The following is a 23,935-nucleotide window of genomic DNA, read 5'->3' as shown; positions in this document are numbered from 1 at the left end:
AGAGTCCCTTGGACTGCAAGGAGATCAAATTAGTCAATCCTAAAAGGAAATCAACCCTGACTATTCATTGGAAGGTCTGATGCTGAAGCTCAAGCTCCAATACTTTGACCACCTGATGAGAAAAGTTGACTCACTGGAAAAGACCCTGATGCTGGGAAAGATTGTGGGAAGGAGGAGAAGAGGGCAACAGAGGATGAGATGGTTGGATGGCATCACTGACTCAATGGACACGAGTTTGAGAAAACTCCGGGAAACAGGGAAGCCTGGAGTGCTGCAGACCATGGGGTCTCAAAGAGATGGACACGACTTAGCAACTGAACAACAACAATATCCTTTCATATGAAGGGAAATATATAATAATGGCACAATTTAAAGCAACTGAGCTCTCATTCAGTCAGTTCAGTTGCTCAGTCATGTCCGACTCTTTGCGACCCCATGAATCGCAGCAGGCCAGGCCTCCCTGTCCATCACCAACTCCTGGAGTTCACCCAAACTCATGTCCATCAAGTCAGTGATGCCATCCAGCCATCTCATCCTCTGTCATCCCCTTCTCCTCCTGCCCTCAATCCTTCCCAGCATCAAGGTCTTTTCCAATGAGTCAACTCTTCGCATGAGGTGGCCAAAGTATTGGAGTTTCAGCTTCAACATCAGTCCTTCCAATCAGTGTTGATCAGTCCAACACCCAGGACTAATCTCCTTTAGGATGGACTGGTTGGATCTCCTTGCAGTCCAAGGGACTCTCAGGAGTCTTCTCCAACACCACAGTTCAAAAGCATCAATTCTTCGGCGCTCAGCTTTCTTCACCATCCAAATCTCACATCCATACATGACTACTGGAAAAACCATAGCCTTGACTAGACAGACCTGTGTTGGCAAAGTAATGTCTCTGCTTTTTAATATGCTGTCGAGGTTGGTCATAACTTTCCTTCCAAGGAGTAAGTGTCTTTTAATTTCATGGCTGCAATCACCATCTGCAGTGATTTTGGAGCCCCCCAAAATAAAGTCTGACACTGTTTCCGCTGTTTCCCCATCTATTTCCCATGAAGCTCTCATTAGGGGCCATATATAACTATGATTGGGCTAAAAACATTTAAGAGTAAACATGGAGCAGTATATTTATACCACAGTTTCTTTGTGCTCCACTCAAGTATGTATGGAAAATTTGTATGTTGGGGGTTCAAGGTAGAAGCCTTAGTCCCTTCCTACCAGGAATGTATAAAGAGGCTTTCATGTCTACAGAGTCTTCTGGAGCATGAGCTCTGGCAAGGCTCCAACAATATAGGCAGCACCATGTAAACTCAGAAGTATATGCATTTGAATCATTTCCCAGTTCCTCTCCCTTCCTGACATCTGGATGCTGGTGGAAGGCTTAGTCCTCCACCCTCTTCCTATTTACATTGTCCTCCTAGGTGATCTCATCTGGTGCTAAGGCTTTAAAAAGCATCTGTATTGACAGATCTAAGTTCAGTTACGAGCTCTCCCTCAGCCTTGCATCTCAAACTTAATATGTCCTAAACAGCACTCGTACCTTCCTCCTGCACCTCCCTGCTCCATCCCCATCCTTCCTCAGTGTTTCACATCCCATCAATAGTACCTGCAGTGATGCAAGCCAAGAATCTAGAATTTATCGATTGTTCTTTATTTAATTGATATGTACACAATATACATAGTACTGACTACTGAACCCGGTTCTAAGTGTGCACACACATAGAGACACATACAAACACACAGTAAGTCTGTACAACAATCCTGTAAGGAAGTCACAGTTGGCTTCTTCCTCCAATTTTACAAATTGGAGAACAGGTTATTTATCCAAGGTTACTTGTACCAGGTTACAAAGCTGGTAGGAGACTGAGCCAGAATGTAAACCTAGGGAGCCTGGCTCCAGAATTTGGGATCCTAAGCACTCTGTACTGCTACCTCTCCTTTTGAGCCAATCTACTATCCATTCCCATCCACGACACTGTCAGATACTCACACTTCACTAACCATACTTCACTCTCTCTGCCTCAAGTCAAGTTACCTTTACACCTGCAATAACTGACAGCTGCCCATGATGGCTTGTATACCTCAGCCTGAACAGCCCATTCTCTGTACAGGAGCCAGAGTCATCATTTTAAAGCACTAATCAGTCGGATCTCTTTCCTATCTCCTTCATTTTGGTGGGTTTCCCATCCACTGTGAGAAGGGTACAACTCAGATTATGCCTGTGGAGGTGCACACGGTCTGGGGCCTGCCTAGCTCGACCCATATTTCTCCTTCCATCCTAGAATCTCATCTTGCTCCAGCAGCCCTGAACTTTCTGTCTTTCAAAAAGTGAAATTTTATTTTCTTCTTGCAGTTTTGCTCTTGCTCTTTCCTTCACCTGGATCACTCTTCTTCCAGGTCTTTGCATGGCTGCATCCATTTCATTATCTCAGTTACTGATAAGACTCCATTGACCTCCCAGTTACACACCTGCATCTCTACTGCCAGCAACGAGACATCTCAATACCCTGCTTTATTTCTTCACAGAATTTAGCAATATCTGAAATGATCTGTCTCATGTCCTTGCTTACATGTTAACTCTCAGGCTTCTCTCACTAGAATGCAAGCTCCATGGAGATGCAGACTTCCTCTTTTCTACTTTTATATCCCCAGTCCCTATACCACATTAGGCTCCCAAATACTTGGGTTGTATCAATGAATCCTGGTTCTGTCATTTAGAAGCAGTGACCATAAGTTAGTTATTTAATCAAGGGGAGTCACAGTGTGCAGTCAAAAGGGGACAATTACACCCATGTATTAGAGATCTTCTGAGGATATTTAGAGATTTAAGGAGAAATTAGAATTTTTCTCAAGACCATAGTGCTCCTGAATATAAGATACTAAAGTTTTGGACCAATTAATAGTTTGTTATGTGTGCACATCCTCTATTTCACATCAATCAAAAGAGGTCTAGACCAATCCCAGTTCTAATATCTAACACAATTACTTGTAAACATAGATTATTTAATTAAAGTAATAATATTATGTGCCAGTCAGCATCTGGCTATATACTTGCATATGTGTACTTGTATATATACACACACAAATACTTTAGCTATATCTGTACCTATATTTATATATCTATATCTATCTATCTATAGTCACTTGGGCACACACATATGTACATGAACTTGTATATCTGATTTTTTATCTGATGCTCTCATAATAATAATAAAATATTATTTTATTTTTAAAATAAATAATAATTATTCATTATTAAAAGTAAAATAATAATAATTGACCCAGCATACTTAAGGCATCTAGGCCAAACTAAACAAGAGAAAATTTAAAATATCTGGCCTAAAATTAAATCTCAGTTAAGTTCATGTAAGAATTCACTTAGGATTGAATACTGGGCACAGATCTCATGCTGCTTAAGCATGATGTGGAGGTCAAAGATCCACCATATTACAGTTTTGGGTGTTCATGGAAGCCCCCTAACCAATATTCCTTTTAAATTGTCTCCACCTATTGATTCATCAGGCCTCCTTCTTGATAAAATATAGGCATTAATAGGGATGATAGTCAACATAATAGTAGTAACGTTAATCACTCAGTCGTGTCCGAATCTTTGTGACCCCATGGACTATAGCCCAAGAGGCTTCTCTGTCTATGGAATTCTCCAGGCAAAAATACTAGAATGGGTAGCCATCTCCTTCTCCAAGGGATCTTCCCAACCCAGGGATCAAACTCAGTTTTCCTGCATTGCAGGCAGATTCTTTACCATCTGAGCTACTACGGAAACCCTTGATAGTTAACATATTTAAACACTAGCTTGACAAGAGGTGAAAGATGGGTATAACCATCTTGGCATCAAGCAGAACACTGGCTCAGGACAAGAGCAAGGATGTAGAGAATGCTGCGCTAAACTCAGCCATACAAAAAAAACCTCTCCTAGCCTGGAATTCTAATCTTTTTTTTTTAAAGCTATGATATAAGACTCTGGTTTGGAAATGGTGACAAAATTTTCAGCCTGTTTCACAGTTAGAAATTAACTGGAGTCATCTTGCTTACTCAAGATTACATGAATAACCTAAATGCAGGTCAAAATGTTTATAAATTTTAAAGAAATTTAAATTCAATGCATTAAATTAGTTTAAAATTTATTTATGAATTTCTTTTTTATTTCTTTAAGGAAAAAATGAAATATTTGTGCTAGAAACAGAACAACTTACTCATGTACCTTTAATAAGAATTTGCAATTAAAAATTGTGCAAAACTGCTAGTTACACAACAGTTTGTAATAAGTCCTTGTTATTACTCTATATAACATGGTAAAGCTAAAAATGTCTTCTCAGTTTAAAAATTCATGGAGTAACACATAAAGCTTAGTTTTTTGGCCTAAATACTAAGTCAATTTTCTTTCTTTTCTATTACCTGTAATGAATGACGGTATCAATTCAAAGCAGCACATTTTATAAAACATACCACTTATTAATGTATTTTAGTATAATATGCTTTAGCACACATTCAGTGATATACTGAATCATTAAACATTGATTCTTTTTAAATTTCAATTTTTTAAATTTCTATTTTGAAAAAAATGACATTATGAAAACTAGAAATGTACAATTATTTAAAAGTCAAATCAACAAAGCAGGATATTTCAAGCATATTTTTCTTAACTGTTTATGGTTTTTCTCTAAAATATGTTTTTTCAAGCTATTTTAAAATTGATTGTAAATAATTTAATGATTGGTCTCTAGGTTAAGGACTTGGCATACTTTGCATTTATTAGCTATAACTTCAACCTCACCTGGGCTCCAAAGATAACCCAGCACTGGAAAATCTGCATAAAGTAGTACTAGAAAAACACAAATGCCCAAGAAAAGCCAACAAACTGCCAGAAGCAACAGATAAATACAAAACACCAAAAATCTGGTTTTACATAACTAGACCAGACATTGACTTTAGCTTAGCTAAATTTAATCCTGGGTATAGTATTTTGTTTGCAACTATTTGAATAATAATTAGAACAAGTGAACTCATCTCACACTCTAGTAAAGTAACGCTCAAAATTCTCCAAGCTAGGCTTCAACAGTATGCGAACCGAGAACTTTCAGATGCTCAATCTGGATTTAGAAAAGGCAGAGGAACAAGAGATCAAATTGCCAACATCCAGTGGATCATAGAAAAAGCAAGAGAATTCCAGGAAAACATCTATTTTTACTTTATTGACTATGCTATTCTTTGTGTGAATCACAACAAACTGTGGAAAATTCTGAAAGAGATGGGAATACCAGACTACCTGACCTGTCTCTTGAGAAACCTGTATGCAGGTCAGGAAGCAACAGTTAGAACTGGACATGGAACACAGACTGGTTCCAAATAGGAAAAGGAGTACGTCAAGGCTGTATATTGTCACCCTGCTTATTTAACTTATATACAGAGTACATCATGAGAAATGTCAGGCTGGATGAAGCACAAGCTGGAATCAAGTTTCCAGGGAGAAGTATCAATAACCTCAGATATGCAGATGATACCACCCTTATGACAGAGAGCAAAGAAGAACTAAAGAGCCTCTTGATGAAAGTGAAAGAGGAGAGTGAAAAAGTTGGCTTAAAGCTCAATGTTCAGAAAACTAAGATCATGGCATCTGGTCCCATCACTTCATGGCAAATATGGGGAAACAGTGGAAACAGTGTCAGACTTTATTTTTGGGGGCTCCAAAATCACTGCAGATAGTGACTGCAGCCATGAAATTAAAAGACACTTACTCCTTGGAAGGAAAGTTATGACCAACCTAGACAGCATATTAAAAAGCAGAGACATTACTTTGCCAACACAGGTCTGTCTAGTCAAGGCTATGGTTTTTCCAGTAGTCATGTATGGATATGAGAGTTGGACTGTAAAGAAAGCTGAGTGCCGAAGAATTGATGCTTTTGAACTGTGGTGTTGGAGAAGACCCTTGAGAGTCCCTTGAACTGCAAGGAGATCCAACCAGTCCATCCTAAAGGAGATCAGTCCTGGGTGTTCATTGGAAGGACTGATGTTGAAGCTGAAACTCCAATACTTTGGCCATCTGATGGGAAGAACTGAATCATTTGAAAAGACCCTGATGCTGGGAAAGATTGAGGGCAGGAGGAGAAGGGGATGACAGAGGATGAGATGGTTGGATGGCATCACCGACTTGATGGACATCAGTTTGAGCATGCTCCAGGAGTTGGTGATGGAGAGAGAAGCCTGGTATGCTGCAGTCCATGGAGTCGCAGAGTTGGACACAACTGAGCGACTGAACTGAACTGACTTGAGTATTATTTTGTTCATTCCACAGGACATAGCTATTGTACTGAAAGTAAAATATTTTATGTGTTTACAACACATATGGACTAACACACAATGTTTGCTTGTGTGGAACTAGGAGTTGTGAAACAATTTGGATAATGAAAGTTGCTAATAGCTCATGGTAGCTAATTCATATCAACTACTAAATAAGATAACTCTTAGAGACAGTGAAGGACTGGGAAGCCTGCTGTGCTGCAGTCCAAGGGGTCGCCAAGAGTTGGACATAACTTAGCGACTGAACAACAACTATGTAACCATAAATCAAGACTTAAATAATACATTTTGGTAGATATCCTTGAATGGAAATATGCAGTACAGATGAAAAATTGTCTATTAACAAATAGTTATTTGACCCAAGTTCTCTTTAGGATATTAGCAACCTCCAAAATGATAATATTTGTCAAAGTACTACTGGCAAATATAGTTATAAAATAAGGTAATTGTACTGATGCAACTGTAATTCTTTGTTGTAAACATTTATGTAATGGTTATAGTACTGCTTATAGTGAAATATGGGAGATAAACACATCTTTATCTATTTAGCTTATGATTTTGATTACAACTTCCTATTTTTAAATTTATTTCAGATATAAAAGACAATTAAATTTTAACAAATTAAGAATTTACTTCTGGTGCATACTAGGGTCTTTTCATGCATCTTTCTATATCTTTTTAAGAAAGCAATGAAAGGAAAAAAGAGATAGCTGCATAGTACTTAGTATGTGCCAGCCACTGTTCTAAGCACATCATATATATTTATTCAACACAAAATCAGGTTAAGACAATCAGGAGTATTAGTACCACCAGTAACTTGGCAGAAGCAAATGGAAATACTATCAGGTGAAGAGAGTATCACACTAGGCCTCAAGTTATCTCGATAGTTTTTATATATAATGTCCAGTGCCTCATCAAAAATAACCAAGCATATGAAAGGCAAGAAATGTGAACCCATCAGGAGCACTAAAGGACAATAGATACAGACATGATATAAATAAAACAGTTACAGAGACTTTAAAATACTACATATAATATATACAAGGATATGACAGACAAAATTGAGAATTGTGTCAGAGATCTAGAAGCTAATAATACCATAATCATCATCATAAAATGAAAACATATATTTTAATAAAAATATAATAATAAATACAAAGAAAACCTCACCTAAGCAATCATAGTAAAACTACTGGAAATTGAAGATATAAAGAAAGAATTACAGACAGTTTGCTTTTAAAAGATTATGCAATGACATATATACACTACCATGTGTAAAACAGATAGCTAGTGGGAAGCTGCTGTATAACACAGGGAGCTCAGCTAGGTGCTCTGTGACATCCTAGATGAATGGAATGAGGAGGTGGGGGAGACTCAAGAGGAAGGAGATACACGTATACTTAAATCTGATTCACACTGTTATGCAGCAGAAGCCAACACAACTTTGTAAAGCAATTATCCTTCAATTAAAAATAAATTTTAAAACAGACTATTTTCTGGCATCAACAGAAACAGTGAGTTATAAGACAATAACATCATAAAGTGGGGGAAGAGAATTACCAGTTTAGAATTTTCTTCCCAGGAAAAGTACATATTAGAAAAAAAGTCAATGCATTTCAGACAAAAAACAAAACAAAAGTAGACCAAATTATCACTATACTAAAAGAAATCCTATATGTAATCTCATAGATGCAGGAAGAAATGAAGAGTATATAAGACCATATGAAACCATAATAACAATAATTATTGTGGAACTTAAATTATATAAAATTAAATACCTAAAAATAACATATAATTCAGAAGAAGCACATAAGTAGTTAAGGCACTCATTCTAAGGTTTTCAAGTTTCCCACAAAGTGATAAAAGTACTAATTCGCATTGCACTTTGATTAGGTTGAAGACACCTCCTGTAACTTCCATGGTAACCAGTAAAACAATGCAAAAATATGTAAAAATAATAAGCTAATGGGAAAAGGGCAATGTAATTACAAATATATTCAATCCAAAAGACAGTAAACAAAAAGATAAAAAGAAATATAGAACAGGAAGGGCAAATTGCACAGTAAGTCAGCATATTTAAATTCAAATATATTATTATGACATTAAATAAAAAATGACTAAATACTCCACTGAAAATAAAAATACCAAACTGTATGATAAAACAATATTTACTAATCGGATGCTTGTAAAGAGAGATATCTAAAACATAAACATATAGAAAATTTTAAATTTAGAGAATGAGAAAGAAGTCACACAAACACTAGCTAACAGAAAGCTAGTTGTATAGATTTTAAAGTTGACTTGAAGGCAAAATCATTTATAGAGAAAAAAAAATGGGTCTCATTACGAGACAGGTTTCAATTCACCATGATGATATAACAGTTCTAAATTTGTATCTAACTAAGCAACTGTCATCCTTTTTTTCCAATACCATCCTATTTCCCTAAGGAGACTTTTAAGATTTGTTTGTTCTAATCAATTCCTTCCAAAAGAGTTTAATACCACATTAACTATACATCTGTTGATTCACTGAGTCTCTCTGGAGGACCATAGACCATTTTGATACCTATTGATTTTTTTTGCTTCCTGAGAACCAGTTATTAGATCCGAATTAGGGGCTTCTCTGGTAGAGGAACCAGACATCAAATTGCCAACATCCGATGGATCATCAAAAAAGCAAGAGAGTACTAGAAAAACATCTATTTCTGCTTTATTGACTATGCCAAAGCCTTTGACTGTGTGGATCACAATAAACTGTGGAAAATTCTGAAAGAGATGGGAATACCAGACCACCTGACCTGCCTCTTGAGAAACCTGTATGCAGGTCAGGAAGCAATAGTTAGAACTGGACATGGAACAAGAGACTGGTTCCAAATAGGAAAAGGAGTATGTCAAGGCTGTATATTGTCACCCTGCTTATTTAACTTATATGCAGAGTACATCATGAGAAACGCTGGGCTAGATGAAGCACAAGCTGGAATCAAGATTGCCGGGAGAAATCTCAATAACTTCAGATATGCAGATGACACCACCCTTATGGCAGAAAATGAAGAAGAACTAAAGAGCCTCTTGATGAAAGTGAAAGAGGAGAGTGAAAACCTTGGCTTAAAGCTCAACATTCAGAAAACTAAGATCATGGCATCCAGTCCCATCACTTCATGGCAGATAGATGGGGAAACAGTGGAAACACTGTCAGACTTGATTTTTCTGGGCTCCAAAATCACTACAGATGGTGATTGCAGCCATGAAATTAAAAGACGCTTACTCCTTGGAAGGAAAGTTATGACCAACCTAGACAGCATATTAAAAAGCAAAGATATTACTTTGCCAATAAAGGTCCGTCTAGTCAAGGCTATGGTTTTTCCAATGGTCATGTATGGATGTGAGAGTTGGACTATAAACAAAGCTGAGCACCAAAGAATTGATGCTTTTGAACTGTGGTGTTGGAGAAGACTCTTGAAAGTCCCATGGACTACAAGGAGCTCCAACCAGTCCATCCTAAAGGAGATCAGTCCTGGGTGTTCATTGGAAGGACTGATGTTGAAGCTGAAACTCCAATACTTTGGCCACTGGATGCAAAGAGCTGACTCATTGGAAAAGACCCCGATGCTGGGAGAGACTGAGGGCAGGAGGAGAAGGGGACGACAGAGGAGGAGATGGCTGGATGGCATCACCGACTCAATGGACATGGGTTTGGGTGGACGCAGGGAGTTGGTGATGGACAGGGAGGCCTGGTGTGCTGTGGTTCATGAGGTCGCAAAGAGTTGGACACGACTGAGTGACTGAACTGAACTGAACTGGTAGCTCAGCTGGTAAATAAACTGCCTACAATTCAGGAGACCACAGTTCGATTCCTGGGTCAGGAAGATACTCTGGAGAAGGGAATAGCTACCCACTCCAGTATTTTTGCCTGGAGAATTCCATGAACTGTATAGTCCATGGGGTTGCAAAGAGTTGGACACGACTGAGCAACTTTCACTTTCATGTGATTAACAATTTCCTAATTGACTTGTATATTGTCAGCTTGCTTATTTAACTTATATGCAGAGTACATCATGAGAAATGCCAGGCTGGATGAAGCACAAGCTGGAATCAAGTTTCCATGGAGAAATACCAATAACCTCAGATATGCAGATGATACCACCCTTATGACAGAGAGTGAAGAAGAACTAAAGAGCCTCTTGATGAAAGTGAAAGAGCAGATTGAAAAAGCTGGCTTAAAGTTCAATATTCAAAAAACTAAGATCATGGGATCTGGTCCCATCACTTTATGGCAAATAGATGGGGAAACAACAGAAACAGTGATAGACTTTATTTTCTTGGGCTCCAAAATCACTACAGATGGTGACTGCAGCCATGAAACTCAAAGACGCTTGATCCTTGGAAGAAAAGCTATGACCAACCTAGACAGCATAATAAAAAGCAGAGACATTACTTTGCTGACAAAGGTCTGTCTAGTCAAAGCTATGGTTTTTCCAGTAGTCATGTATGGATGTGAGGGTTGAACCACAAAGAAAGCTGATTGCTGAACAATTGATGGTTTTGAACTGTAGTTCTGGAGAAGACTCTTGAGAGTCCTTTGAACTGCAAGGAGATCCAATCAGTCCATCCTAAAGGAAATCAGTCCTGAATATTCATTGGAAAAACTGATGCTGAAGCTGAAGCTCCAATACTTTGGCCACCTGATGCAAAGAACTGACTCACTGCAAAAGCCCCTGATGCTGGGGAAGACTGAAGGAAGGAGGAGAATGGGATGACAGAGGATGAGAAGGTTGGATGGCATCTCCGACTCGATGGACGTGAGTTTGAGCAAGCTCCAGCAGTTGGTGATGGAGAGGGAAGCCTGGTATGCTGCAGTCCATTGAGTCACAAAGAATTGGACACAACTGAGCGACTGAACTGAATTGATCTGTATAGGTTTCCCTGGTGTCTCGGTGGTAAAAATGCACCTGCAATGCAGAAGACTCTGGTGTGATCCTTGGGTCAGGAAGATCCCCTGGAGAAGGAAATGGCAATCACTCCAGTCTTCTGCCTGGGAAATCTCATGGACAGAGGAGCCTGGAAGTCCATGGGTTGGCAATAGTCCAACATGACTTAGTGACAACCACCACCAATTGACTTGGGTAGAGTGCAGTACCTAACAGCCAGAGTCCAAATTCATTTCAAATGTATGTGAAACATGTGTAGAAGTTGACTATATGTTGGATCATACATATAAGCTACACCAAATCTCAATGATCTAAATCATGTAGTATCAATTATGACCTATGACCACAGCAGATTATACTAGGAAACAATCACAAAAAGATAACTACAAAATCCCAATATGTTTGAAAATTAATAAATGCACATCTAAATAATCTAAGAGTCCAAAAAGAAGTTACAATTGAAATTGTTTTGAGCTATCTGATCATGGAAATACTAAATTTGGGGATGCAAATTAAAGAAAAATTTATTGGTTTAAATGTATATATTGAAAAAGAAGAAAAATTGAAATGCTATGAGTCAAGAAAAAAAAAAACCCTGAGAAAATAGAAAAAAACTTAAGAAAATAAATCTAAAGAAAGAAGAAAAAAGGAAATAATAAAGGACTAAAACGAATAAACAGACAATAAGTACACATAAATAAAGAGAATTTAAAAAGTCAAAAGTTTTTACTTGAAGTATCTAATAAAATTGATCTTGGCAAAACCATTGGAGAAAAACAAGAAAAACTGAAATGGCATAATAAACTAAGAGCAAGAATAAAAAGTTAGCCTAAAAAGCAGAGAATTATGAACAACTTATGCTAATTACTAAATTTTGATAAAATAGCTGACCTAAAAATACACGACTTACCAAAACTGAAAATAAAAGTAGAGAATCTCAATAACCCATAAAAATTAGTAAAATTAAAATTGTAACTAAAATCTTGGCCACAAAATATTCCAGGACTAGATGGACTTGATTACAATGTCTAACAGATATTTAAGGAAGAAATGGCATGAATCTATATGCTGCTGCTGCTGCTAAGTCGCTTCAGTCGTGTCCAACTCTGTGCGACCCCATAGACGGCAGCCCACCAGGCTCCCCCGTCCCTGGGATTCTCCAGGCAAGAACACTGGAGTGGGTTGCCATTTCCTTCTCCAATGCATGAAAGTGAAAAGTGAAAGTGAAGTCGCTCAGTCGTGTCCGACTCTTAGCAACCCCATGGACGGAAAACCCTCCGTCCATGGGATTTTCCAGGCAAGAGTACTGGAGTGGGGGGCCATTGCCTTCTCCGATGAATCTATATAAATTTATATAAATCTCCCTCCCTCAAATTTTAAAAAGGTAATATTTTCTAACTATTTTTATGAAGTCAATGGAACCTGGTTGTTCCCAGAAAGAATAACTTTAGGCTTATTTTTCTTAATGAACATAGCTGCAAAATCCTAAAAGTTATTAGCAATCCAGAAACAAGGTAAAAATGGATTTAAAAATATCAGAACACATCATGACAAAATTGGAATTACTCCAGGATTTCAAGTTGGATTTGACATTGTAAAATTAATCACCACCTCAAAAGAATAATAGAGAAAATCATATGGTAGATATCAGAAAAAATATTTGATAAATCAAATATTTATTCATGGTAAATTACAAACTAGAAATAGAAGGAAACTTCCAATATTATAAGCAATATCATACTTAATGGTAGAATGTTGAAAAATTTCCTTCTAATATTGAAAATAATACACTACCCATTGTTATCTCTTCAACAATTTACTGAAAATCCTAGCCATTACAATAAGAAAAAATTATCAATATTTAAGAAGAATATATACATACCTACCAATATTCATGGATAGTATGACTGACTACATAGAAAATCAAAAGAATTGACAGATAAATTATTAGAATTTCCAAGTAAGTTCAGCAAGCCTGCTGACAACAAATTGATATACAACATTTAATTGGTTTTCCACAGGGACTAAATAACAACAAACAACTATATATTAGTAACAAAAATTAAAAATTAAAATTGAAGAGATACTATTTAGAATAGCATCAAAATACTAACTGCTTGGTAATATATCTAGCAAGGAGTATGCAAAATGACCACAAAGCAAGCTATTATTGAGAGAAATTACCAAAGACCTAAATAAAGGGAAGAATATACTACTTTCATGAACTGAAAGACTCAAGATGTCAAATCTTCCCAAATCCATCAACATCCCAAAAGTGTTTTTTTCTTTTTTTAGAGAAAAATCTTAAATTAATTTTAAAATTTATGTGGAAATGTAGAGAACCAAGAAGAGAAAGGAGATTTTACCAATGGGAGAAAAATATTTGTACAACAGATAGCAATAAAAGGTATCAAAATATATTTTAAAAATTCCTATAAATTAATATATAAATGACTTATTTAGACAATTCACAAAGAAGATATTTACATGGCCAATATACATGTGCAAAAGTGTTCAAACTGATCAATAGCCAGGAAAATGCAAATTAAAACCACCATATACTAATCACTGCATACCTCCCCTAAATGCTGATTTATAAGGCTAGTGAGGAACCTTATAAATTAGCATTTGTATCAACCATACATTGTTGGTGGGAGTGTAAATTATTTTAACCATTTTGAGCAGTTTTGAATTTTCTACTGAAGTAAAACATAAACACTCTCTGTGGCCCAGCAACTAATTCCTAGGCATACGGTCAGCAGAAATACATGTACTGGTGCATCAAAAGACAGGCATAAGAATGCTCAGACCAGTACTATTCATAATATTAAAAACTAGGTAAAATTGAAACATTTTTCCATAGTAAAATGGATGAATAAATTGTTGCATAGTATCAGATAATTAGATACTATGTAATAATGAAATAAAATACAGCTGTACTCAACAATTACTAAATCTCACTGTATAATGATGAGTAAAAAGAGTGGAGGAGGCTTGACAGGATTTTTGAAGTGACAATTATGCAATAATGTTCTCTTTCTTGGCTTGGGTAGTGTAGTGGTTACACAGTGGTTCACTTGTAACTAGTAAACCATTCTGTACATTTATATCTTTTGAGTATTTCTCTGCATATGTGCTATAGTTTAAAAATAAAATTAAAACTGTATTTCTCTTAAGTGTTTAAAGCACCCCACAGTACTATGTCCAAAATAGTTAAAACTCCATGAAATAATTTTTATAAGTGTAAGCAAACAATACCAGTTGATACACATATGATGCTTACTACCTTTCATGAATTACTTTAAGCACTTTACAAATAAAACGCATTTGATATTCTCAACAACCATATGAGGGAGATATTATAAACACCTTCATCTTATAAATAAGTAGAGTGCTGCTCAGAGAGACTAACTGGCTCAAGATCACAGAGCTAATCAGTAAGCCACAGTAAACTGTGCCAGATTCCGCACTGTTTACCATTATACGACACTGCCTTCCAGAACAAAACTCCTGAAGTTGAAAGTGTCAGATTTAGTCACTGTGAATGAATTTAAAATGAAATAATGTTTCCTCGATACACTGGAAACTCCTAAAAATATTTCAAGCAGATTGATTTAACATTTTGACATAGATATTTTTATATTTTGTAAAATAATTTTAAAACTCTTTTTCTATGCTTAGAATGATCAAAGATGGATTTTAACATAATGCTTTTGAAACACTGAAAACCAAAACAAACAAAAAAAAACCCTGTCATTTAAAAAGCTGGGATTCAATTTCAGCTCTATTAGTCTTAACTTCTGTGAACCTCAATTACATTGTCATTAAAATGGGCATAATAAATCCTTTCCTAATAGAAAGATTCTGAGAAAGAACTGATTTGACATTCGTGCTCTGAACTAGCGACTAATATGAAAGCCAATCCAACCGTGTGCGTAGAGAGTAAATGTTAGAAATTTTACAACATAAATGTACCTCATCTTAAACTCACATTTAAGAGGTTTAAAAGTCAAAAGTGCTAAATAACTTAAGGCCAGCATTTGGAACTTGAATGCAGAAATTTAGGTTACAAGGTCAGTTTTTCTTGAAAAAAGTTTGATCGTTATTGTTTTCTTTCTGTTTTCCCTTCTCTCTCCACATAATATATGAAAACTAGATTTAAAAAAAAATAATATATTATTACCGTTTAATTCAATAAATGTTTGACCTATTTTTTAAAAGATTTACATTAAAGGAGACATATTTTAAATAGGCTATGTTCACCAATTCACTGTTTCTGACATGAATACCATTTTTAAAGTTTTTATGTACATTTGTTTTCAAGTTTAAGAAGGGTTTGCCCTCTATCTCTCTCATGCACTCACACAGACACTTAGTGGCAACACATTAATGAGAAAGAAGACAGTAATTCTCAGCTACTTTATTATTAGCCATTGGATTATTTTTAAATGATTAACAATTTTTTTTCATAAAAAAATTAAGAGAAATGTATAGAGAAAAATCTAGAATGTCATTGAAGTCTCCTATCATACAAATTTCTGTTTTGTATCTATCCCTTTTGTTTTAACTTAAAGATTGTTCTTTACTCTAAGCACAATAAAAAAAGGTCTAGAAAAACAGAAAATAAAAATTACTAAATAATTAAAATGACCAATACATTTTCCAAATCAAACTAAAAACCAAATTGAAATTGTTTTTATTTCACTGAAAAACAAGAACACTAGTCTGAAGGACAAGGAAATATACTGTATTTTTATCACATGGAAAACAACTTTTTCCTTAAATTTAATGATCTTTTCTAAATCAAGGCGTTCTTTAGACCTCTGCATTACTGCAGCATCTCCTTTTACGAGAACGCATCTACACTTTTGTAAATGACTGAGTTCTTTCATCTGGCTGGACACAGCTGGCAAGTGGCATAATGGGAAAAGGAAATGAAAGTTTTTTTTTCCTCCTGAAAAACCAAGAAATGTATAAATCATATTGAAACTGAAGCATTTGTTGCTTATATTACTGCACAAAATACACAACTTAATACACACAGTGTTTTCTACTATTTTATGAATAAATGATATAGCATATTTTAATTTAAAAAGTCTATGATGGGTGGTTTCCTTAAACACTATTTGAGTAAATATAAATTGTGCATATTTAATTTGAAAAATTAAACCAAACTAATTCTAAAACAGAAAGTTTAAAGTGCTCAAACCAATAAAATATATTAAGTAAAATATGTACATTTAGTTTATGGAGAAAAGTCTCAAATAGTTGTCAGGCAACAGGCCAGCAAGTTTTCTCATGAAAACTCTGAAACACATATGAAAGCTGGAAGGAACTCTGAGCTCGACTAAGACTCTCATTTTGTACATGGGGACACTGGTGCCCTGAGAAATGATTGGTCCACAGTTACTCAAGCAGGAAAGCTGAGCTATCTCTCTCCTCACTTCAGGGACAAGCTGGTCTCCTCAGCTGTGTCAAAGGCAAAGGAGGGAAACTCAATAGGATTGAAGGAAGAATCTACTGAAGCAATTAAAAAACAGAACTCTCTCTCCTTTTATTTTCTAATTTTTGTCTCACCTTAACTTAAATATCATGCGAAAAGAAATAGATACTCATAATTTTTCCATTGCATACATAATAAACTTGTGGTGAGAAAAGTTGGACAATTCTACAGTATTTACACCCCAGAGGCTTCCATTGTTGTTTTTATTTGAATTTGTAGACATTTTCAATCAGTGTGTGTGGATATGTATATGTAGCTATACAAATGCTAATGTAGCTTTTTTCCACTTGTCACATCTTGAAAATCATTCCAGATTGTTCATGTAGATCTCGCTTACTCTTTTAAAGAGTGATATGATATTCTAGTCTATGGATTTTAAATAATGTACTCAACAACTCACCTATTATTAGTTTAGGTAGTTTCTGAGTTTTTATATTACAAAGAAGGCAAAAATAAACATAATTTGATATGTTCTTAGACTAAGATTTACTAGAGTCAAAGAATATGTAAAACATTGAACGTTAAGTATCTTTATTTTAGATATCAAATTTTGACCAGTTTAGGGAAGATCCCCTGAAAAAGAGAATGGCAACCCACTCCAGTACTCCTGCCTGGAAAATTCCATAGGCAGAGGAGCCTGGTGGGCTACAGTCCATAGGGTCGCGAAGAGTTGGACAGGACTGAAGTGACTTAGCACACAAGCACAGGTATATACTAACCTCCTATGTCTATATCTGAACCCATGGAAATACCTCCTCACACCAAACCCTGGACTCCACCTGCCATCCCAAAGGAAAAGAAAACTCTCAAAGATCCTTTAGGATATTTAAATCATGTATAAACTTCTGTTTTGAACAAAATCTTTTTGTGTGTGTTTGAAGCAATAAGTAGGCAATGATGATTTTCATCATGTAGAAAGGATGTCTGTTACATTTATTTATATGTTAATTATGAATCTAAAACACAAAAGCTAATAATAAGAAAAGAATCTGAGCAGCAATTTTAATGAAAAATTTTATGCAAATTCACCAGCCACTAGAAAGGAAAAACTAAAACAAACAAACTTCAAATTTTATAAGAGGAAATGCCATCAAAGTCTCATTACCAATCTTAATTTTTCCATCTTCTCCTTACAAATGCAAGAGAGAGAAGAAAAGGAGACAGGAAGGAAGAAAGGAAGGGTGGAGGGACAGGAAAGGATGGAGGGGTATGGATAAAATAAGCTTTCTTTACCGGTATATTGACTAAGGCTGTTATTTTCATGCTTCTTTACTGTATGTAAATAAATGTACAAAGCATCCAAGAAAGGATTTTGATTTTGAAAATATTGGAGTATTTATTTACACACTAGAATATTAAGAATTATATATTACTTCATAGACTTATGTGTGTTTTGTGTCATGTTATTTTTAGGTTTATCTGAAGCTACAAACCTTGCTCCCTATTCTCCACACTTGAGATGTTAACTGTAAATCAACACCCAAGGAGATGCCAGCAGGAATGCTCTCACCCAAGTAGGATCCTACCAGTGCCTGAATTAGGATAACTGAATTGTACTAAAATCTACCAGTAGGATGAGGCAGCTCTCCCCCTGCCCCTAAACCCCTCCAAACCACAAGGGTAAGGTCTCAGAGCAGATACCCAATGGACAGTCAATTCACCAAAAACTTTCTTCTTCTGAGGATTCCTCCAACTTAGTTATTAACACATGTTCAGTTATTCTCTAAAGAAACCAGAATTGGAGCAGCGGAGATTGAAGTGAAATAATACAGAAAGCCTAAGACAATGATTGGCACTTAGGAAAAAGACACTTGTCACATTAAAGTCTCCAGATACAATGAACTCAAAGCATGTCCCTTTACTGTCTGAAGGGGTGCTACAGCCATGGAGCAGCACGTCAGCCTCAGAGGAGAGAAATGGGGTGAGGACACGTGGTCTTCCCTGGGGAGCCATAGTCCACCTGCAGAGAAATTGCCCAAAACCCAGGGACTTGTTTCTGTTTTTCCTTGACAATGAGGGTATTTTGGAGGTGAAATTATATAAATTTGGATAATTGAATACAGGTAAACTTTTAAGGGAAGTAGAAGAAATAAAGGATGGGAGAGGTGGAAGAATAAAAAGAGTTTAATGCTAACGAGTCACTATTAACCTATCATGGTGAAGTACAGAATCTGGAAAGGAAAAAAGCATCCTAGAAGTATTCCAAGAGCTTCATCATAAAACAGAGGAAATTGAGGCCTCCAAAGTTGAAGAAATTTACCTTAACTCACACAGTTCTTTTGAGCCACTTTGGGAGGTTTCTTGACACAAAGGACATTCCTGCCATATGACACTGTATCAGTGGTCAAGCCCAGCACAGTTTAGGAAACTTTCTTGCTTGTACCAACTGGCTACTGGCATCTGGGGTTGCTGCCAGAGTTCTTGAAGGACTCCTGCTTTTTGGAACTCTTACGGTTCCAAGTTCAAGTGGATGATGGAGAAACTACCAATGCACTGATTTAATTCACCATCTCAAACCTGTGAAATAGCTTAATCAACCAATGGGAAAACTTTGGCTCCGTAAACATTATATTTTTTATGGATATCACTACAAATACATTATCCACATCTTGACATGTGGAAAGCATACAGTAATTTTTTAAATAAAAGTCTGACACTCACATTTTTATATACAAATAGAATTTTTAAAATCCCCAAATAAGAACGCTACAAAAAGTTTTATCAAAAAAAGACTGTAAGAAATAATCCAATACAACCAGTTTCATTTACAGGTGGGATCAAGGGTAAGCCAAGTGCTTCCTAACTAGTTAGAGCCTGAATAAGGGTGCCCACTGGTCCCATCTCTATCTGCTGCTGTTTCTAGTGTGCTCCATGCAATCTCTTCCTAGGTACAAATTAAATCATCTATATACCTAAACGATTCTTGGGAAAGTGTAACTGCCTTGATTATACACTAGAATGTTGACATATTTCATTGTACTCTTTATTCAGATCTCTAACATGCCTGGAATATAGTAGATATTGCCACTTTGGGTTATACATGGGCTTCCCTGATAGCTCAGTTGGTAAAGAATCTGCCTGCAGGAGACCCCGGTTTGATTCCTGGGTCGGGAAGATCTGCTGGAGAAGGGATAGGCTACCCACTCCAGTATTCTTGGGCTTCCCTTGTGGCCCAGCTGGTAAAGAACCTGCCTGCAATGCAGGAGACCTGGGTTCGATCCCTGGGTTGGGAAAATCCCCTGGAGAAGGCAAAGGCTACCCACTCCAGTATTCTGGCCTGGAGAATTCCATTCTACATCCCTTTTCCCCCATTTCTCCCCCAAACTTCTGTATCATCACTTTAAAGATGGCTAGTATACCAAGTGACTCATTGCTTATATACCAGGTGGTACACTAGTAAAGAAGCTGCCTACCAATGCAGGAGACGCAAAAGACGCGGGTTTGATCTCTGGGTTGGGAAGATCTCCTGGAGTAGCAAATGGCAACCCATTCCAGTATTCTTGTTTGGAAACTGCTATGGACAGAAGAACCTGGCTGGCTACAGTCCATGGAGTTGCAAATAGTCGGACATGACACACACACAATACACCAAGTATGCATCACCTCAGGAATCAAAGTTAGCATGTTGACAAAGTCAACTAGGATGCTTGTAAAGTCAATGGTCCTGATACCTGTAAAATACCTCATGGCTCTGACATGAGCAATAGATATGCTCCCCAAGGCTCAGTCTTAGAAAAAATGAGGATGCCCCTGGGGGAGCTCTGAGGAGAAAAAGATATGCCACCATGGGGAGACACTGATAGAAAGGGTCTCATTGCATTTCCAAAGGCCAAATCTCTTTCTCGCCAGCTAGATGCACCTCCTAGAAGAAAGAGTCCTGCTTGTCTGTGAACTTCTCTGGGACAAATAACCTGAATCCATGGGATGGTGGAGTCTTTGGGTAAAAATTTTTGAACATTGAGGATTCTTCAATAAGTTACCTACCTCCTTCAATAAATTACCCGCTACCAGTCAATGTGAGTTAGACCACTTAGAACACCTAATAGGTTTTACATTTAGATGCTCTGAAGTCTATTCTGATTCTCACTTTTGATACTTCTCTTTAATATAATGAAGACCTTTTGGTCTTGCTTGAGATTAGTTTACTGTTTAATGGATTCCTTCCAACACCATGTTCTGTGAGTCAACATGCAGCTTCCCCTATGACTGGAGCCTGGTTAACAAATTCAACTTTGGAAGATTAATTCCTAGGCAGAGGCATTCCCCAGGCAGTACCATCTCACTTTGAGGAAACTTACTTTTACATCTGTTTTGGGGTAACATGTTCCTTTGACTGAAAAGAACATCAGTGTTCGAAATGCCCTCCTAAATAGATTACACGTCAGGTTGGACTTTAACATCAAAAACTTTTTTCAAAGACAGTTGAAAATACCATATTTGAAATTTATTTAAATTACAATATATGAAGGATAGTAAATTCTCCGCAAACATTTTAAGTAGGTATTAATTGAGAACTGACAATGGGGAATTTTGTGCTGAACATCATGTAAGGCATTACAAAATGTACTGGGGCAATTATTTTTTCTAAGTTGATGTCTGCTCCTGACACATCTTGGATTTTTCCATCCTTGCCCTAAGTAACTTGATTCAAAAGAGTTTCTCCCCGTTAACTGGCTGACATATATATAGTCACCACTGATTTTGTCTCATGTTCAACAGAGTACACTCTGAAACCAGACAGCTTACAGTATCAGGTGAAAAACCTTATAAAGAGGATACAGACTTTGGAGTTGCAACTTGTTAACTTTGAGCTTCTACTTCATACACAAAGTGACTTCATTATATTAGAGAAAATGTCAATCAAAACGTAACTACTGACACCCGTCTTTGTTTCGCCAGCCAGTAATAAAAGATAAAGCAGAGGAAATGGAGGAGCGGCAGTTAGGCATTTGCAACACACAAAGTCCTTGTTTTCCCACTAGGCACTGCAGAAAAGCAATTGTCCATTCACAGCACATCCTCTGCATTTCAGGGCTAATATTTTTGCAGTTCTTAACTTGGTACATTACACTCTTAGGCAGTTAATTTCATAATTCTTTGAAATGCACGATGTGTTTTACACCTTGCTTAATCTTACTGCTAACATGACCCCGTTTTAAAATTTTTTCTTAATGTTGAGACTAGAAACCTTTGACAAAAATCAAGAATTTCTGGATACAGAGTAATGGTTTCAAACAATCCTGTCTTACTTGTTATTGCATAACTTTGAGAAGGATAATAAGGAAATCCATATTAACTATATATTACTTGAATTGCTCTTACAATAATTGACTCTAGATAGGAATGATTTTTAGAAGAGGTTCTCCTCAACCTACAATAATATTGTGCCATTGAAAAAGGGGTTTAACTGCCCTGCTTGCTGCAACATTTAGTGGTTTATGTATATAAATGCATATGCCTGCTTTCAGGGGCAAAGAGGTTTAGTCTAACATTTTAATAGTTATTCTAGCCAAACACATGAAGAACAGAACCTATAGATGGTTAATTAGTTCCCAGGCTCAATCACTCAAGTCCATAATTAAATATCTCACTCTGCTTTCAACTATTGTAGGAGAAGACAATTAGCAGATTTTCAGTGCTAATAAAGAAGTTTTATTCTCCTTTATAAATAACAAGATCTAAGTCATTTGATCATATAACTCAGTGCCTGGATCTCCTCTGTTGACTTCCAAATCCAGAACATTTTATAAAATGCAACTAATTGATAAATTGCATTTTCCTCAAGAATTCATATTTCAGACACATCTTCCATAGGTTTTTTTTTTTTTTTTTTACCTTTGGTCTCATTATTAGTTTCTTTCTCCCTTCCTACTAATTTATTCATCTTCTATCAACCAACATAACAAACTCAAGAGAAAAATGGAATTTCTTTTTCCCTGTTCCACAACCCTCACCGATCTCTTTACCAGTATTTTCCTGTCCTGTCCCACCAAAAAGAAAAACTGACTCAACCCTAAGATTTACATTGGAGAAGAAATATTGCATTCATGAAAAAAAAAAAAAAACCCAAAGGGAAAAAAACAACCCTCTCAGGAGGGGCTCAAAGAGCAGTGAAAAGGCCAGAGTGTCTCATTAGGCTGCTTGGAATGAAACAGTTAATTCAGGGTAAGTGATAATGTTTAGTCAGTTCGCCTAGAAAAAGGAAGGAAATTCAAAAGCTGGTTGCTGTAGTAACAATCACAGACCAAAAAATATATACATACAGGTTCATTTAAAATAAAACTCCTGCCATCTCTCTCCTGGGATTCTCTCAAGAAAAATGAGTTGCCGCTGAAATCTGTCGTACCTACCTCAACCATTAAACAAGACATTTAACCATAGTGGCAGTTCTGTGACCTCTGAATGCCGTGAAATCTCTGAGCGCTGCCGCTTGTTCATGAAGACTTGTGCTGCGGAATCCAGCAACTTCATCCAGGATTACAAATATAATTAAGTAAGAAAAAATAAGAAAAAAAAAAAAAAAGAAGAAAGACGAAAGCACACAGAGAGATCGGGAAGGAAAGAAGGAAGGTAGAAAGAGATTCTCTGTGGGTGAAGACACCACGTTTCTCCCAGCAAGCGCTGGGATGGAGCTGAGGCTGCTGCAGCGCCCAGACCCACCGACTGGCTGGGGGAGCAGGCAGCCGGCCTGCTGGGCTGGGAGGTGCTGTCAGTTGCCACAGGCAAGGAAAAGCGGAGACCAATCGGCTTCAACTCTGGCAGCTTACTGGAGTGGAGCCTTTTCTGTTTATGTTTCCTCATTTCAAGAGTGACGTCAAAGGGTTTAGTTTTTCCTCTGCATGTGCTATTAATTTTGAAGTGCTGTGCTATGGGAAGAATGTGTGTGTGTGTGCGCCTGTGGTGAGCCTGGGCACTCCACTCTCAGGAGAACCCAAGACACATTTTCTATTTTCAGGAATAAATTTTAGCAATTTAAAATACCTTGTGGCGAGGTGTATCCGAAAACAAAACAAGACGAGAAACACTGAGCTTGATGAGAGCAGCAAAGATTTCTCTTTTCCCCCAATGCGTGTGTATGTACCTTTGCCCACTGGCCAGCTGTTGCTTGTTTTTGAACTCGTTCGTTTTTACCCTTCCCTCAAAGAGTTGTTAATCTTGATCGCCGTGGAGGCAGACTTGCGCCAATGAGCTGGTGAAC

General features: G+C 36.8%; 1 protein-coding gene across 2 annotated transcripts in view; it reads right to left on the bottom strand.

Moving 5' to 3' along the window:
• PDE7B (phosphodiesterase 7B) overlaps positions 1 to 23,510 on the bottom strand; it is a 350,661-nt gene extending 327,151 nt beyond the window's left edge. For both annotated transcript variants that reach the window (XM_081528762.1, XM_081528759.1), the window contains exon 1: positions 23,088 to 23,510. In XM_081528762.1, the coding sequence (XP_081384888.1) occupies positions 23,088 to 23,108 (21 nt within the window). In that variant the 5' untranslated portion in view covers positions 23,109 to 23,510. The remainder of the gene's footprint in view (positions 1 to 23,087) is intronic.
• Positions 23,511 to 23,935: the final 425 nt, after the last annotated feature.

This window comes from Giraffa tippelskirchi, chromosome 9 (assembly GCF_054371585.1).
Source record: "Giraffa tippelskirchi isolate mGirTip1 chromosome 9, T2T-mGirTip1v1.2.pri, whole genome shotgun sequence".
Classification (NCBI taxonomy): domain Eukaryota; kingdom Metazoa; phylum Chordata; class Mammalia; order Artiodactyla; family Giraffidae; genus Giraffa; species Giraffa tippelskirchi.
The sequence above is the reverse complement of the archived record's forward strand: the minus strand, read 5'-3'. Positions and strand labels throughout refer to the sequence as shown.